We start from the raw sequence: 16,849 nt of genomic DNA on the forward strand, positions 1-16,849 counted from the left end.
AAAAGGCAACACTGCTTCAGCAAGTGCTCTACCCTTTCAGTCATTCCATTTTACTTTTGACATAAAATACGATAACATGCCTTTAAACCAATGCAGAGGCCCTCCTGAAATTTTTATTCATATGCTTTTTATATGTTGTTTTTTCTTGTACTTACACTTCCAGTTTCTGATTATGTTTCAGGGTCAAGAAAAACCACATGAGGAAAATAAAATTTTAAACAGAGAGATAGGTGAGGTCATAATCTATAATAATTTCTTTCCCACTCTTAATATAGTCATCCACCTACCTGATGGGCTGATATGCTTATTCATCTACCTACCTTTCAAATAAAGTTTTACAAGTATTTAGTCTTTTCTTTTTCACTGGCAGTTAATCAGTTTGTGCAAATGACGCTGCATGCTCATCAGTTACCAATATATTGCTTTATTTCTTGGTAGCAAATTAAGGCTTTATAGTGAGATTTGTACAGTACAGGCCAATTTAAACATTAGAAACTTTAAAAACCATGTAGCACTATTCACTCAATTTAACATAGCCAGAAAAGTAGCTTTTTTTCTCACTTTTTTTTTAAACAAACAATTAAATGTTACTAGTGAGACTTTATATTTCATGAGTGCAAATGGCTCAAAATCCCACGATCCTCAGGGCTCAACATTTAAATTCCTTGAGGCCATTTTTAGATAAAGGATAAACAGAGAGTATAGCTGGCTCGGATAAAATAGACCGTATTACTTGCTGGAGAAGAATCTCTTATTTTAAAAATATGGAAAGGAAAGCCAAAATGAAATTAACTGTCCAAGGCACGGTATCACCTCCTATTAGTCACTGACCACTAACATTAGCAATGACAAATCCATTTTCCGTGGCCCTCTTTGCTTTTTTGGTTTTTTTTTCAATTTGAGAGAGCATTGTTTTAAGTATTTCCTCGGCAGTTACATGTTTTTCTTGAGCATATTGATTTTCACTTCATACCGCTGATTTTATTAGTGTTGTCTGGAGATGATGGAACTACTGCTTATGAAAACCAGACAGAGTACTTCCCTTCTTATGAGACACTTGCAGCGTTTGAGTGGAATGTATGAATTCACCTGTCAGTCAGGCACAGGGGGCCTGCCTGAAAATATCATCACCCCTCACGTGTCTGGCTTCCAGATCTGAGCATTACATGTGAACATACAGAGGAACAGCTGCCAGAAAATTGTGAAGAAAGTAACCATGAGTAGACCACACACTCTGGGGAAGGAGCCAATGAGATGGGGGATCTCCAAAACACTCCTGCTCATGCAAGTGCAAGAGTGACCATGAGAGTACCAGGAGCTCCCAGTGTGACAGGACAATGCTGGTATTTAGTTCTGTGTTGAATGCAGCTGTATCTCCAGCCTAAGGGAACACACACAGCCAAAGTCTCAAAAAATCTAAATGCGATGTGAGTAACACTCCAAGCCCCTCTGTCCCAGGGGTGTTATCTAACATCAGGCTAATAATGTCTTTGAGGTCTTGAGATCAGCCATCTATCCTCTGAACTGGAAGGCCACAGAAAAGGGTCAGGTTTCTAAGTCTATTAAGGCACATCCTGACTTTACCTCAATGCATGTGCCTGGTTTGCTCAGGGAGCATCCACTGCAGTGGTGCCATGGCTGCTGAAAAGGTATACCAGAGGGACAAAGCCAGACCTTCTGGTGAGAGCCGTGCAGCACAGCAATTGGGACTGCCCTGTGCAAGCTGCTCCACAATGCCTCAAAGCCTCCCTGCTGCTCTACAGTGCTGTCTCAGCCTGTTGCAAAATTACAGCAGCCTCTCAGGCTGGTTTGATGGCTTTTCCTTTTGCCAGGCCACCAATATCTCTTTTGTTCTCCTTCACTCAGGTGAATATGTCACTGCTTATCAGAGCCAGAAGTCCCTATCTACTACCAGAGGGTGGTACTACACATGCAGGAGAGGACAAATTCAGAAATGAAGGCAAATAGCGATGATGCACGAGTGACCTGGAGGTGGGCTTCCCAAGAGAATCCATGGACGGGCACAATCTCCAGATTCACTCAGCAGAAGTGCTCAGCAATGGCCAGCAGGTCTTACTCTGCCTCGAATGAGTACGTTCAAGAACATTACCCAGTGTTTCCTGAGGGATTACAATGGATGACTACCAAAAAGAAAGTACTTGGAGACTTGGAGGGGATGCTTTATCAGCCATACTGGAAAAAGTTGGGGAACACAGACAAAATATTGCATAGTCAGCTTCATGAGCACAGCTAGAATTCAGATGTATTTGACATAGCTTAGTAGCATTTCCAAAGGAGGGATTATGTGCTATTTCCTTTGGAGGCAGCTACTGTAGCCTGGAACAAGACCATGGCTCTTATGGAAATCACACCCTACTGAGGATGCTGAGCACTCACTGCTTTAGCATTAAGGCAGCCTCTCCACAGAGACCCACGGCACCTTAAAAAGTGATCAAACAAAAAGCAAACAAAATAATCCTCCAGAAAGCCCCCTCACCCACAACGTACAAGAGAAGCTGACTCCCGTGAGCGACAGAAAAGACAGCATTACTGAATATGGGAGCGTGTGTTTATACATCAGTGTTTTTAATACTGCATTGCAATGACAGGTGTGGGGTGTCCCTTCAGAAGAAAGCAGGGTTGGTGTGCTCTATAATACAGCGCTTGCAATGTCGTTTAACGAATCGCAGAGCATCCACAGAGACTTCGCAGTCCTGCACGTTCAACATCTGCAGGTCAAAACAGTTGGCAGCTACAATCTGCAGGCCCTGCCCAGTGATGCTCTCGCAGGATTTCAGGCTCAGGCGCTTTAGGTTGAAGCAGTTGAGGGCTAGAAACTCCAGGCCGGTGTCTGAGACCAGAGGGCACTTTCCGATGTCCAGCGATTTGAGTTTTGTGCAATTTTTGGCGAGGTACTCCACGCCGTGGTCCGTGATGCCCTCGCAGCCCCGCGCGTTGAGGTAGCGCAGCTTGCCGCAGTACTTGGCGATGTATCGGATGCCCACGTCCGTGATGCGGCCGCAGTGAGCGATGCTCAGGTAGCGGAGCCGCGACTCCAGCTTGGCGATCTCGCGCATGCCGAAGTCGCTGACGAAGCGGCAGTCGCTGACGCTCAGCTCCTTGATGGAGGTGCAGTAAATCATCAGGTAGCGCAGACCCTCGTCGGTGATGCGGACGCAGCGGCGCAGGTACAGGTGGGTCAGCTGCGTGCAGTGGGCGGCGATGGTGTGCAGTCCCTCGTCCTCCAGGACAAAGCAGTCTGTCATGTCCAAGTAGCGGATGGAGATTTGCTTCCCGTGTAAGGGAGACAGCTTGATGGAGGCTTCACGAGTCAGACTGATGCACGTTACTTTGGAGCAGCCTGAGTGGAAAAACACAGTGAGTTTAAGCAAGCAGTAGAAACAAATCACACGGCAGGGCCAGAAAAGTGGGTGTGGAATGGTGTGCTGGATGTGATGAAGGTATCTCTGTGTTGCAAGTGCGAAATCACCCTGACTGACTAGTCTGGACTTGCTGTGCTGAGTCCCCACACCAGAGGAGACAATAAACTCCACTAGGGCCCATGAGGTTGCTTTGTGAGCACTGAGATAGCAACAGACCGATTTTGTCCATATCCCAAATGTAAAATGATGGCCCTAGGTCTATCTAGGGACAGCCTGTGATCTGTTACTGCAACACAAACCTAGTGACAGCTAGAGAAAATGATACTACGTGACAACCAATGCAGTTTTTTGATCAAAGTCAGTCTCATTGCTGACTGGCTGAATTTGCAAACCAACATCAGAGGCTCTTTTGCCATCCAAACTCACTACAGAAAACACAACCCTGCCCCCCTCTCCCAACAGCATTTGGAGAACAGATGTGAATCCAGCCCCAAGCTTGCAATGTGGGAAGGATGCAAAACTATGGCACGACTGTGTGCTTGCAGAAGGGTGGAGATTCACATAACCTAAGGAGAATGGGGAGGATTGGTAGGAGCCAACAGACTGCTAAGGGCATGCAAGGACATGGACAGACAAAGAAAAGGACTGTGTCAAATGAGAAAGTCTGGCCATGAATGGTGGTAACTAGACTAGAGGAGAAACACCAGACCTTGCAAGGAAAGACAAAGAACTAGATTAAGGGAAAAACACTCACAGACTTTCCCAATTTTCAACCTTAGTGCATAGTGTAGAGTGAAAGCTTTTTTTGGAAAGTGTGGTTTCTGCTGCACTGCAAACTGGCAGTGTTAGGCTTCTTAGGGAAATTCTTAAGCTGTGCCAAGTCCATCTGGGCACTTTGCATTAACACAGCTAGAAACAGCTGCAAGAAAGGAGAGTCTACCTGTTAGTGATCAAGGCCCTATTCTTTTAGCCATAAATGTCTACTCAAGAGAAATTCTGCAGGTTATGCCCAAAGAGGTACCCCTAGGTAGAAATAAAAAGACTTTTCCTGTATTGCTGGAACACTGGCCAAGCAGTATGAAGTGACTTATAAAAAGTGATGACCTTAGAGCTCCATGTATCAGAAATCCTGCAGGAATCCTGTAGTGTAGAAGTAAAGAGCATGATGACATATGGAAACTGCCTCAAAAACTTAAATGACCCGAAGTTATACCACTTGATACAATGTTTGTCATTCCCAGGCTTAGTGGAACGTATGAATATGCTTCTGTTGTTAAAAGCAAAAAGGAAAAAAAATCGTTTGAGATGGACTCACACAAATGCTGTAAGAAGCATGGGATATGAACTTGAAACAGTTTGCCACCTGCAACGAGATTTCTACATTCATCATTTCAATTTACGCTGGATCTTTAATTTCGGTTTCAAATTTAGTTGAACAGATGCAAATTTTACCTTAGGCCTCACACAATTAAATGGGCAAACTGCCCACAGGCATGCAGAAGCAAGACCTTGAAGTAAAACACTCTGTTCAACAAACACCATCTTAAAATTGACTGCTATTTTCTCTTCAGACTGTATTTCAGATCCATTTATGCTCTGGAGCAATCTCTGGAAATACTTTTGCCTTCAGGTAACTACTATATATATATATATATATATACACACTCAGTAGCACAAAGGATTTTTCTAAAGGGAAGTAGTACAATATTAATGGTGTAAAAAATTAACATTTAGTATATTCTTTGAAGTAAGTGATAGAAAATGCATGAAAGGAGTTAGTTCCACCGAAGAAGCTGGCATCTAGAGTTCTGCTGCACCTGATGTAACTGTTTCTATCACATTTGGCCAAGGAGGTTGCTGGGTTAAGAAGTCAGTCTGGATATTTTATATTCTGACCAGAATTCAATTTTAAATCTGGCTGAGAATGATGCATCCACGAGGCCAAGGAGAACATTCTGTCTGCTGAGAGTCCAAGAAGCTTTAATGACTGTAATTAGAAAGTGAAGGGGTCAGAAGTCTCACAGCAGGGCTGGAGTCACATACATCAGTGTGCGATCTCTGTTTTGACAAGCTCAGCATTGCCTTGCCTAGTTACTTTGGCTACACTGTAAAACATTTCATGGGAAGGATATTCGAAATGATTTCACCAGAAACAAGAGTCTGTGCTGATACAGAACTGCCTGATTTTTAGGCAAAATGACAGGTTCCTGGGTCTGCAACAATTTTTCTGTCCTAAATAACACAAAATGTAAAAATAAAGCTCTTGTAACAGGATTTTCCATAAAGTAAGTACAAATGTTTTTTAAAAGGGAGGAGAAATGTCCAAACAGACTGAAAAACACGTTGGCTAGAGTGCTAGACAATAACTTGCAGTCAAGCTCAACCAACTTCTAGCAATACTTCAGACCTGTCCACAAAGCGGATGCTGACAGTGACAGAACTTACATTGTGGAAAGCTCCTAAAGTGAATACAAGCATCTGGTTTTGACATTAAAGATTTTGGTTCGTTTTTGCTGCTAAGTAGTCATCCAACAGGGAAAAGGATTCAACTAGATGTACAACTGTGAACTGGGATTTAATTAACTAGCAACTAGCTTCACCCCTCCAGCACACATCCCCACCTCATCTTGCTCAGTATGGAACCAAACCAGTGAACCACTTCAGTCCTCAGAATGGCTTGAGCATGGAGGTGCAAGCCTTGTCCTCACAGCTACAGACAGAAGCAGGGGGAAATGGAATCCTCTTTCCAAAACATATTCCAAAATTACCCACACCAGAATGAAAAAAATGGACTCAAAACAAGAGCCTAGAGATTGATTATCCTCAAGTCATATGCAGGTTCATGCAGCAAAAGCTGCATCTGAACCCAAACACCCTGACTTCAGAGCATGTTCAAAAGGAGGATTTTTCCCTCACATGCTCTAAATAGAATGAACAACTTAGGGAAAAAAGAAATTAAAATTACTTTCCTATCCCATTGATGAGACAAAATTCAAAGAAGACAGGTAATTTATTTGCCTCCTACACACTTTGCACCAAACTGATGAGCTCTTAGGGACAGACACTACCTTCTGGGTCTGAGACTAAGAGGCCCCAAAAGAACCCATTTCAAGACCTGGTATCATCTTTTTCTTTACCCTGCTCTTGAAAAAGTCACCTTTGGTCAACAGCACATCCATAAATAAGAGCTGTGGACCAAAGCATCTTCAGCCACCTACAAGCCCCCAGGTGCACTCAGGGTGAGCTCCAAAGCTCTAGGTCTAAATCACACAGGTACATACATTTGCTCCTGGCACTGGAGATGCTTCAACCTGAACGTGTGGTTAGCAATCCAGAACTAATGTGAGTGTGTACCAAAAACAAGTAATTCATGTACAGAGTCACTGTGAACAGACTCCTGTGGAGTCCCCCAGAGACTCCTTATCACCTGGTGGTTTCAGAAAGCAATCACAAAAAGGGCATAATTTTGATTTGTAGGTATTTGTTTTGATGCCTTCCATGACATTCTGTCATCCTAGGAATGGGGTGAGAGAATTGTATAAATCATTTTAAAAAAATGAAAAGGCAGAGAAGATAAAGCAAATCAGTGTACACCAGGTAGGTAGCCTTGGAAAAAGCAGTTTATCTGGTACCAGTGATTCAATAGGATCACTTTCTATCTATCCCCTGTTGTTTAATCCCCTGTTTTCAGCCTGCTTGTTGCCACTGGACCTCTGCAATAGCAAATAGGGTTCAGATGATTTACGATGGCATTAGACTGATAACAAATGAGATCACAAAGTAAATGTTGAGCAGCAAATTTACTTCAGTGCTCTGCTTGGCTGCATCCTTTCCATTAAGTGCCAGCCTATTTGCAGAGAGGAAATTCTTTGCAGGTGACCTTGGGAAAAAACATTTTGTTTCCCCAGAGCAAGCTTGAAGAAAATTGTCTACAACATTTCTGCTGAACTAAACAGCTGCAATGGCAGCTTTAAAGAAAAAAAAAATAAAGAAGAAAAAAGCAAAAAGTCCAAGCTAGCCAAGTCTTGTTAAAATAGCAATTAAAACAAAGAGACCTTGAAGTTTAGCTAGGGATGACAACTAATATTAATACCCAGAAAAAAAGCCTAGCACTTATTTTGAGCTCCTCCTCAAGTCACTTACCAGATTACAGATGTATTCATTATGTATATACAATCTTCATAATATGTGTATGAAAAAGATAAAACAAATTTTGCTGAAGTAACTAGCCTTCACCACATGATGTAGCACTGACTGCAACGTGGGGCTTTGTACGGGTGCTTTGTGTAAAAATCTGTAAAAATTCCTCGTGCTGTTTGAACAGGCCATCTCTGCTAGCTCACTTCCTTTGGAAGAGGCCTGGCCACTGCAGTGGTGCTGCTGGAATTAGGGATGTGGAGATTCGAGTGGTGCCTGTCTCACAGGTACTCTGTAAGGAGACACTACTTCCAAAGACAACACAGAAAGGGAAAGTGGGCAGCTGTTGGGCTTGACAAGCATCAGATGCATCCGTATTGGAACACTCCCTGTTACCTGACACATCCAGGTGTTCCAGGTTTGGGCACAGTGACACGACATCAAAGACTGCCTCATTGGAGATGTTGTAACAGCCGGACACCTCCAGCCTCCTCAGTTCTGGACAGCACTGGGCAATGGTGTAGAGTCCTCTGTCTGTGAGCCGCCTGCAGCCACTAACAATTACCGTCTCCAACATGAGACAGACGTTGGGAGTATCCTGGCAAAGCCTCCGCGTCAGCACTTTGAGCGCCCTGTCCACGTTGATTGTCTCGCCAGTCAGGCGAATAGTCCTCCAGAGCCGCGGGTCCCAGGCCAGGTTGTACCAGCGGCGGCAGACGCGCGCGCAGCGGCACAGCTGGTTGGTGGGCAGGAAGGAGAAGATGTGGATCATGGAGTGGTCGGGCAGCCGGTCGATGTTGGCCTGCTCCTTCTGGTGCTTGGACGCCAGCCGGATGAGAGGGTGGGTGAGACGGGTTGGAGGCGGCGAGTGGACCATGGCAACAGTTTCCCCAGTGACTGAGGATGAAGATGTCGACGAGCCTCTGCCATTTTGGAACCCAGGGGAGTTTGGTGGGAATATTAATGCTGGACTGGGTGTGCTGAGCGTCCGCATGCTCAGGTCGGAATCTGGAAGACAGAGCACACGATTTCAATAAGCATTGGACAGACACAGAGCCCTCTGCACAGCACAGCACCCTGCTAGCCTACTTGTTATTGGAGTGTGATGGACTTAGAGGTTTGTTGGGGGTTAAGCAGTCACTTTTAACAGTGAGAGTGAGAAAATGTATTTCAAAAGCCATGTGAGCGAAGGAAAGGCTGCAGTTCTGTGCCCTGAAGAGAAGACAGCAGTAGAAGGATTTTTTAAAAATCTAAGGATTTTAATTCTTTATTCTCTTAATTAAACACTTCAAGAAGTGTGTATGTTTGAGTCACAGGCCTTTTTTGGCAGAGAATAACTGTCCTTAACCTTGGCACAGCTGTGAGCTCTTAGGGGCAGAGAATACTGTGGTCCTTCACCTCTCAGGTCCTTCAGCCATTCAGCAGAAGGCCAAAAAAAAGAGCTCACAAAGCAAATGCCGCTTCCTTCACCAGATCTGGGCAGATGGGAAAAGCACATTGATTTTCCATACATTGATTTTCATTGTGTCATTAGAGAAGTTAATTTTTCAGTCATGCAAACTGGAACTCAGAAGTTCAACCAAGAGCCCAGTGACTAGTTAGATCTTCATGTACACACAGAAAGTATTCCTTTCCAATGGACTAAAGAGAACTTCCGTTGGATTTAAAAAAAAAAAAAAGCCCAGAAAAGTACGTGATGAAGAAACAGCATACCTGGAAACTTGTTGGAGAATTGTTATACAATATTTTCACACTTATTGCTAGGGCTAATTGTCACACTGGAAGCAGTCAACTCAACTCCCCTCCCCAAAGCAATTTGCTACTTCTTTACCTTCTTTAGTTCATTTTAGTGGCAAAGACCAGGCACAAAAGTCAGGACATTTTGCTACTAAGAGAGGTTACCCTTGCTGTTAGATTATTTCAACCATTTTCCCTTTGTGCTGACACTGCTGCCTACAAGTCATTTCCACTCCTGCTCCCAGTTTCTCCAAGCAAGCCAAGTAAAAAACTGGAACACAACTAAGATGTAATTTTGATAGTTAAGCAAATGCCATGGGTAATACATTTAGAGACTCTGAGGATGTTTTAGTAGTATGCTATGCAAGATACAACTAGTGCATGAGAGATGCATTCTGATACTGAGAACACTCCATCTCAGCACTGACCTCAACAGAAATTCTTTATAAAGGAAAGTACCACCTAGAAATGAATACAGTAACCACAATTCCATACCAGTAGAATAACAAGTTTCACAGACAGACTGTGGTTTTAGAGCACCAAGCTTTTCTCTACATCACAACTGCTGCCACATCAATGTTCAGGCATTTAAGGGAAGTGTACAAAGGCAGCCCCTTAAGTAACACTGATTCTGCAGCTCTGTGACTGTGACAGCACAGATAAGGGCTAAGGAAGATACAGCCAAAAATGCATTCAACAAACATGCCCAAACCTGGATTTGGGCAGAGTTTTTAAATTAAGTACATTTTTGATGAATTTGATCATTACACATAAACTTCCCCATCAATCTTTTACTTAGCTTTGCACAGGCCTGCTTTGATCTCACTACCTACAACAACAGCAACCACAGACCTGCATTTTCACAGTGCGTCTGCAAGGGAAAGAGGCATAAATAATCAGCTGAAGAACCAAAGACACAAAGTTTGGTGACTTGCTCAAAATCACCTAGTTGAGTTGCAGAGAGATCAAAACCATCATCTCACATGCTGGAGGAAAAACCTATATTACCCAGCTCCTTCCCTCTTCCTCTTCTGCATCTTGTTTTACTTAGAAACTCACTATTTCAGCAAATGAAAGGAAAGAACATTTTCCCCAAGGCTTCTGAGTCTGTGCTATGGCTATGTGGTCCTAACTCAGGGATTTATGTATTTATGAGCAAGAACAGTATCTTCATGCTGAGTGGGTTTTGCAGACACCCTGCTCCCCTTGAGACCTCCTAATACCCCCCTGGCAGCTATTGCAAATAAATGCATCGAGGAGTGTTATTTGGTAAGCGTCTGGTATATGGTGGTATTTTAAAAATGAGATTTACAGCTGGAGAGGAAAAACCCACAACACCAGCAGCAGCAGCCAGGCTCCTGCAGACAAGCACTGAATCCACAGGCCTCTTAGGCAACAGTCCCTGAGATTAATAGATTAATTTTTGCAAGGACTTACCATATGTTTGACCTCCCTCACATTATCACCAAAACCAGTGACAGTGCCTGAAGTTAAACATGTGCAGAAGATGTGGCAAACTCAGAGCCTTTACTTTTTGCTCTTTTATTATTCTACTAGAAAAGAATATACAGTTTTTTCCACATGATGGATGTACCTTCCACTATTACATGTATTTTATATTGTCAGTTCCTTTCCTTTCTTTTTACTTCATTTGCTTTGGGCTTTTTGGTTGGTTGATTGTTGTTTGTTTGTTTTACATAAACCAGAATAAAAAGGAAAACAAAATTATACAAATAAAAAACACAGACCAAACTGTTTGGGTTTTGCCTCAAATTCCACATAATGGAATTAAAATCAAAAGAAAAAAGTTTAAATTATTAACATCTGCTTTCAACAATTTTTAGTCCTGTGGGAATGACTACCTTCTGTAAGGCACAGCATAGTTGGAAAACACACATTTCTAGTCAGTTTTTGTTGAAAACACCTTAACATTTCTGCAGGGCTACAGTCTTCCCTAGTCTCCATTTCTACTTAAGCATAAAAAAGCTTTTCATACTCCATGATTCTCCCCCTTCCCCTGGTGAGCAATGCACCATGCTAATACGGCTAATCTCCACTCCTTTTGGATCGGAAGTGGCATTCCTTCTCACTCCTGGGCACTGTGAATAATCAATACCTTAGACATTCTGGGTGCATAAAGAATTACTAATATGTGTTTTTTAACTTAGACCTTGATCTAAAAAAGGCCTGACCTTCTGTTTTATGGGTATGTTCTGTGCTTTCTTTGTGCTCTCTTAATTCTCTCATTAGTATAGCAGTTCCAGATGTGCACCCTGTATTTCCTTTATCTTCAGTCCTGAAGGTGAATCATGTGAAACTTGCTCCCTCCATCCTTGGGGCTTGGACTTCCAGACAGACACATATCCATACATACACATGCACCCTGCCTCCCCACCACAAAGTATTGTGGAAAAAGACGGCAGTGTTGTCATTGTGTTAAATAAGAGAGTTGTGAGCACGTTACTGGTCTGCTGAGCCTGTAATGCAATATGCTCTCAGACAGGAATTTTGCTGGTAGCTCAGCTGAACTCCATACAGAGGTATTTCTGCTTACTGTTCGCTGTGCACCCCTAAGGGGAAGCAAAAAAAAAACAAACCAGCAGGTGAGTCCAGGAGCCTTATTGCCAGGAAAAACTTGGAAAGCTTTTTGCTAGCATTTAAAGCTTCAGCAAAACACTTGGTCTACTGTACATTTTCCAGACTTTTCTAATGTTGTTGGGAGGGGCTTCCTATAGCACTATCTCAACCTCTAAGAGTTTCCTTCAAATTTTGGTTTTCATCATTTACTGTGTGCTAACCAACAGGCTGGGGCAGTTTGAGAAAGAGCAACTTAATGGCAGTGTAACTTTAATAAACACAACCCTGCAAGTACAAATGAAGTTGCTGATTACAGTACTCAATACACATCTGTACACAATGCCCTATACAAGCATTTCTCTTGTAAACTCAATTGTTTACAAGCCTGAAATGTAGCTTTAAATTTTGGTGATCTTAGAAAGTAAAAACAAATTAGAAAGCAGCCCTGCACTTCCCTCCCTACAACCTCTTTAGCCCCTTTGCCTCCAATCTTCTGTGCAAGATGCCTTTTATTAAAGCTTTGATCAAGCTCTGAAAGTTGTTTGTTGATGTAAGAGAAAATTTCTTAACAATCTTTAAAGAAATCTCAAAAGATGCGTGCCAGAAACAGAACCATAAAAGTGACACAGAGGGAGAAAATGCACTAGAGGGAGTTTTCTTATTCCATTAGGAATCTGGTTTATTTCAAAGGACTTTTTCTCCCCAGTTTGTTTCCCAATTAATACATACATCTGGGAACAAAAACACTTTAAATATATTATATTTAAGCCAAGATCTAGTCTCCATTCTTTCTGGCACTGACAATAATATGCAGTCTCTGATTTCAGAACCAGAGATATAAAACAATGTTGTATTTCCATTACTCCAGCAATGCACACTAACAAAGGACACTTGATGTCCGGATTCCAGCATTGGCTTTTTTAAGATTGAACCATTTTCTGTGCCTAAGGCATGACTCCATTCATCCACACCTTCCACTATGGTATTGTGAATGAATCTTTTTTGAAGTGAATACTATACTGAGCTCTTCAGGCTAACAAAATTGAAATGACAATTTTTGCAAATACCAATAAAACTTCAGATTTTTATCCGACAACTAAAAGGGATCCTTCACGTTGATCTGCTGTCACCACTGATGTTTTTGGCAAAACTAAGGCAAGAAATAAACCAAACTGTGTTCAAGCTCTGAAAAGTCAGTATAGCTGAGAAAAATAAAAAACAATTGTCATTTTTGTAAACATTAGATGCAAAGCAATGGGTGCAAAAAGCATTTACAGAGTTCCAAAACTTCACTGACTTAGCATCTCTTCAGTAAGTGTTGCATAGATATTACATATTTTACTAAGTGCAATTTGGGTATAGACTTCACATTTTTGCCACAATACCATCAACCTCATGCACGCCAAGCAAGTACTCCTTTTACAGAAACTGGGGAAAGTGGGAACTAATTGGTTGTAGCAGCTGCAGTCAATGGTGAAAAGGGGAACAGAGGCTTCTACAGAGGGAACAATGAAGGCTGATTCAAGAAAACACTTGCGAATTTGACAGACAGGTTTCAAATATGGCTGTGTGCCCTTAGAGAAGGGTAGGAAAATGAGAGCTAGGACAGCAGGCTACAACACAGCCGTTTTCTTTCCAAAACCCTGGGTATGGATAAAGTTCCAGAAAAAGTGATACTTAAAAAAAAAAAAAAAAAAAGCACCTTCCATATCAGAAACATCCTCAGGCATTTCTCTCAGGATAAGTTACCCTACTGACCTTGGTTCCTCCCAGTCCCAGGAGGCTGGGAGGAACTGGAGAATCCGAGATAGCAAAGAGGCAGCTGGAACAAAACTCACTTGCAAACTCATGTGGGGCTGCAGTGGTCATGAATTCCAGAAAGGGTTACCCTGTGGAGATACCCACATGGTTTTGCAGCCTTTTACAAAAAGAACATACAGAATGAGAAATAAAGTTGGATGAGCTCTCACATCTCTCTCCAAGAAACACTAAGTACACTTAAACCATCTCTGATGTGTATGTGTGCCCTGTTTTTAACTGCCAGGGACAGCTCTTACTCAGCTCTCAGAGGTGCCTCTTCCAGTGCTGTCACTCTATCAAGTTGCTAAGTTTTTCCTCTTATTTGGCTCATATAAGAAGCTGTTTCTTGCCCCCTCTCTTTGTGCATGCGAAGAATGAGGTCTTCACGTTTCCTGTAAGGATTTCTTACATGCATTTGCCTTTCTTTTTATTACTCATGTTACTAACATTCCCCATTTCTTCTATCTTTTCCTTTAATTTTTCTCCATTCTGTGTGTTTTTCTCTTAAAGTGAAATGTCCAAACTGAGCACCACACACCATCCAACCTCACCAGCAGTGGTGAAAGTGGAGTCCTTCACGCCCATATTTCATGGAAATCACATTTTCAACCTTCCAGATTTCAACAGTCTCAGAAGGCTGATGTATTTTCACTATGTGACTCGATATATTGCCCAGATTCCCATGTGCCATACAGCTGCCTGGACATTTATTTTCTTCATCCATGTTTATAGATTCTATTCTTCTTCCTTACACCTTACACCTGAACAACAGAAGGCTGTTTTCTCTCTCCTTAATCTACTTTTTCAAGAGTATTTTGCGTATTGAGCAACCTTCTCAAATTACGCTAGTTTTCAGTTTTCCAAATATACTGCCGCTCCAGTGCCATAAATTTTAACCTATTTCTCTGTATATTGGTAATTTTGTATCTCACTTCAAACAGATGGTTTCTAGAGAGAAATGCAAAGTCTAGCAACCTGTTCACAAATCCTGTAAGGCATCACAGATGAGATCAGCTCAGTTGCTCAGAGCATGGTGCTGACAACACCAAGGTTGAGGGTTTAATCCCTATGAGAGCCATTCACTTAAGAGTTATACTCAATGATCCTTGTGGGTCCCTTCCAAATTAGCATATTCTGCGATTCCTAAAGGGTTCTTCCTGAAACATCATTGCAGTTGACAAATATTCTGAGTGATAACTACACAAAATACTATTCCACTTCATTGGCCACCTTATCATGATTTCATTTACTCCATTTTTCATTGGCTTGTTTCCAACACACACAGGCAAAAATCGAAATAAACCTGAGATGGGTTACACCTACTGCTTCCGTCTCACCAGAAAATTTATTTTTGCCAAAACAGATAATTAGACTGAAGACTGAGGTCAAAGGAACAAAAACACTTTGGCAAAGGTGAAAACTAATTTCTTATCCTGTGAGATTTTGTCGTTCATGCAATTCTTGTTTTGAGAGCAAAGCTCGTTTGTCAGTGTAAGAATGAGCAACCTTGCAGCTCACAAAGTAATCATATCCACATGGTCTTGGAAGGAACAGTTCCACAGAACTTGAAATAACCTTTTATGGTTTCCAAAAACCTCCTTTAGAATGTAATAAGAAACTGTACCTATTGTATAAGACTAGAGGCATTGTGGAAGAGGGATATGTTAACTTAAATCTTAAGCCATTTCATAGTAGTTTCTGTGTGACACTTTACACCTTGGATTATACTGGTGTAACTTCCCTGTGATGTTGAGCTCTAGTTTTCTTTACCCTATAAACTCTTCTACATACAGTTGGAGACCTGATCTTGCATTCCTGGCATACTCACAGTAGATGCTTAAAGTCAAACAGCACTGCAAATGAAGTAATCATTACAGTTTTATTAAGCAAATAATTCTTCCTTACAATGTATTTGTCAAAAGCTGGAACTAATTTCCCCCCTACTGACTTTGTCCCCTGCCACTTGGCACAAATTCATTTTATCCCCATATTTTTGAACAGAGCTAAAAATACAAAGACTGAGGGGGAGGAAAAGTAAAAAAGTAATTCACTGTTAGTTTAGGAAGTCAAAGCATCTTAATTTTGTCTTCAGTAACACTGATAATACTAGCACATCAGCTCTGAGAAAAGTGTTTCACAGTGCATCATTGCTGGGAATTACACAGAGATGGATTGGAAGGTGCATTTTTTCCATGTTTAGTAAATACATATCCCAAAATGAATTCCATGCATGTTTAAGTACAAGCTCTACTTAAATCCTTCAGGTCAGATGCTCTCCCAACACTTTGTGGTATGCCAGGGAGCTCCTCCAGCTGAGCTAGTTTATATTTACATTAGCCAGGAGTGCAGCCCAGAAAGAGGAGCTCTATGGAGCAAAAGTAATATTGCTGAAAACCCAACATCCACAGGCCTGGGAAGTGGGTCAGGGGTTTTTTTGCCAATATTTAATTTAATCCCCAACCCTGAATGCTCAGTAGGGGTTGCCTTTGGTGCTTTAGGTGTCCTGCCAGAACATATCTTTTGGCTTTAGTTTTGCCTGAGGATAACTGGGTTCATATACCTCATGGTGGTTACTAAAACAGGGTAAGAAGGAGAGGCATTTCAAAAGCAAGCTTTGGACTTGAACAAAAATGCTAATGTAGATGAACCCAATGGTCAGTGAAGAAGTCCCAGTCTACCTCCTCCAAATCACGAGTTACCACCTCCCAACCTATTCCATACCACTTTGAGGAAAGGCATCAGGTGCCCTGCTGGATTTTCAGGGCTTGATTATCAATGAACTGGACAGGATGCATTTCATCATCCCCCATTTGCAGGATTATCACACCTGTGGGGATCCATGCTGTTCAACACACACATTTGGTTTGAACTGTCCAAACCAAATGTAGTTAAAAGGAAAACAAGCATTTTACAAGATCCTTATAAATAAGCATCTCCAACACACTTCTATATAAAGGTTTAAATAAGACAACAAAAAGATAACAAGACTGCTTAATTTCAAAATCATACTAAAAAGCTTGCCATGATCTCTCTCTCTTCTCCTGCTAAGTTTGACAGTCTTAATTAAACCATGAACCTCATCCTGGTGAATACAAAAAACCTTCCCAATTTATCCAGAGAATTACTTGTTTCAGTGAAACAGGCTTACAACCATATTCTGCCTTTCCCCTGAGTTACTCTAACATACTTTCAGGTCAAAATTTCATGAGTTTAAA

At 41.9% G+C, this 16,849-nt stretch overlaps 1 protein-coding gene across 1 annotated transcript in view; it reads right to left on the reverse strand.

The window, feature by feature from the left end:
* Positions 1-408: 408 nt before the first annotated feature.
* The window catches only part of FBXL7 (F-box and leucine rich repeat protein 7), a 174,812-nt gene continuing 158,371 nt past the window's right edge, over positions 409-16,849 (reverse strand). The window contains exons 3-4 of the mRNA XM_085052122.1: positions 7,917-8,528; positions 409-3,361 (exon numbers count right to left, since the gene is read on the reverse strand). Of these exons, the coding sequence (XP_084908248.1) occupies positions 2,625-3,361; positions 7,917-8,528 (1,349 nt within the window). The 3' untranslated portion in view covers positions 409-2,624. The remainder of the gene's footprint in view (positions 3,362-7,916; positions 8,529-16,849) is intronic.

This window comes from Lichenostomus cassidix, chromosome 2 (assembly GCF_008360975.1).
Source record: "Lichenostomus cassidix isolate B80296 chromosome 2, HeHo_3.0, whole genome shotgun sequence".
In the NCBI taxonomy this organism is placed as follows: domain Eukaryota; kingdom Metazoa; phylum Chordata; class Aves; order Passeriformes; family Meliphagidae; genus Lichenostomus; species Lichenostomus cassidix.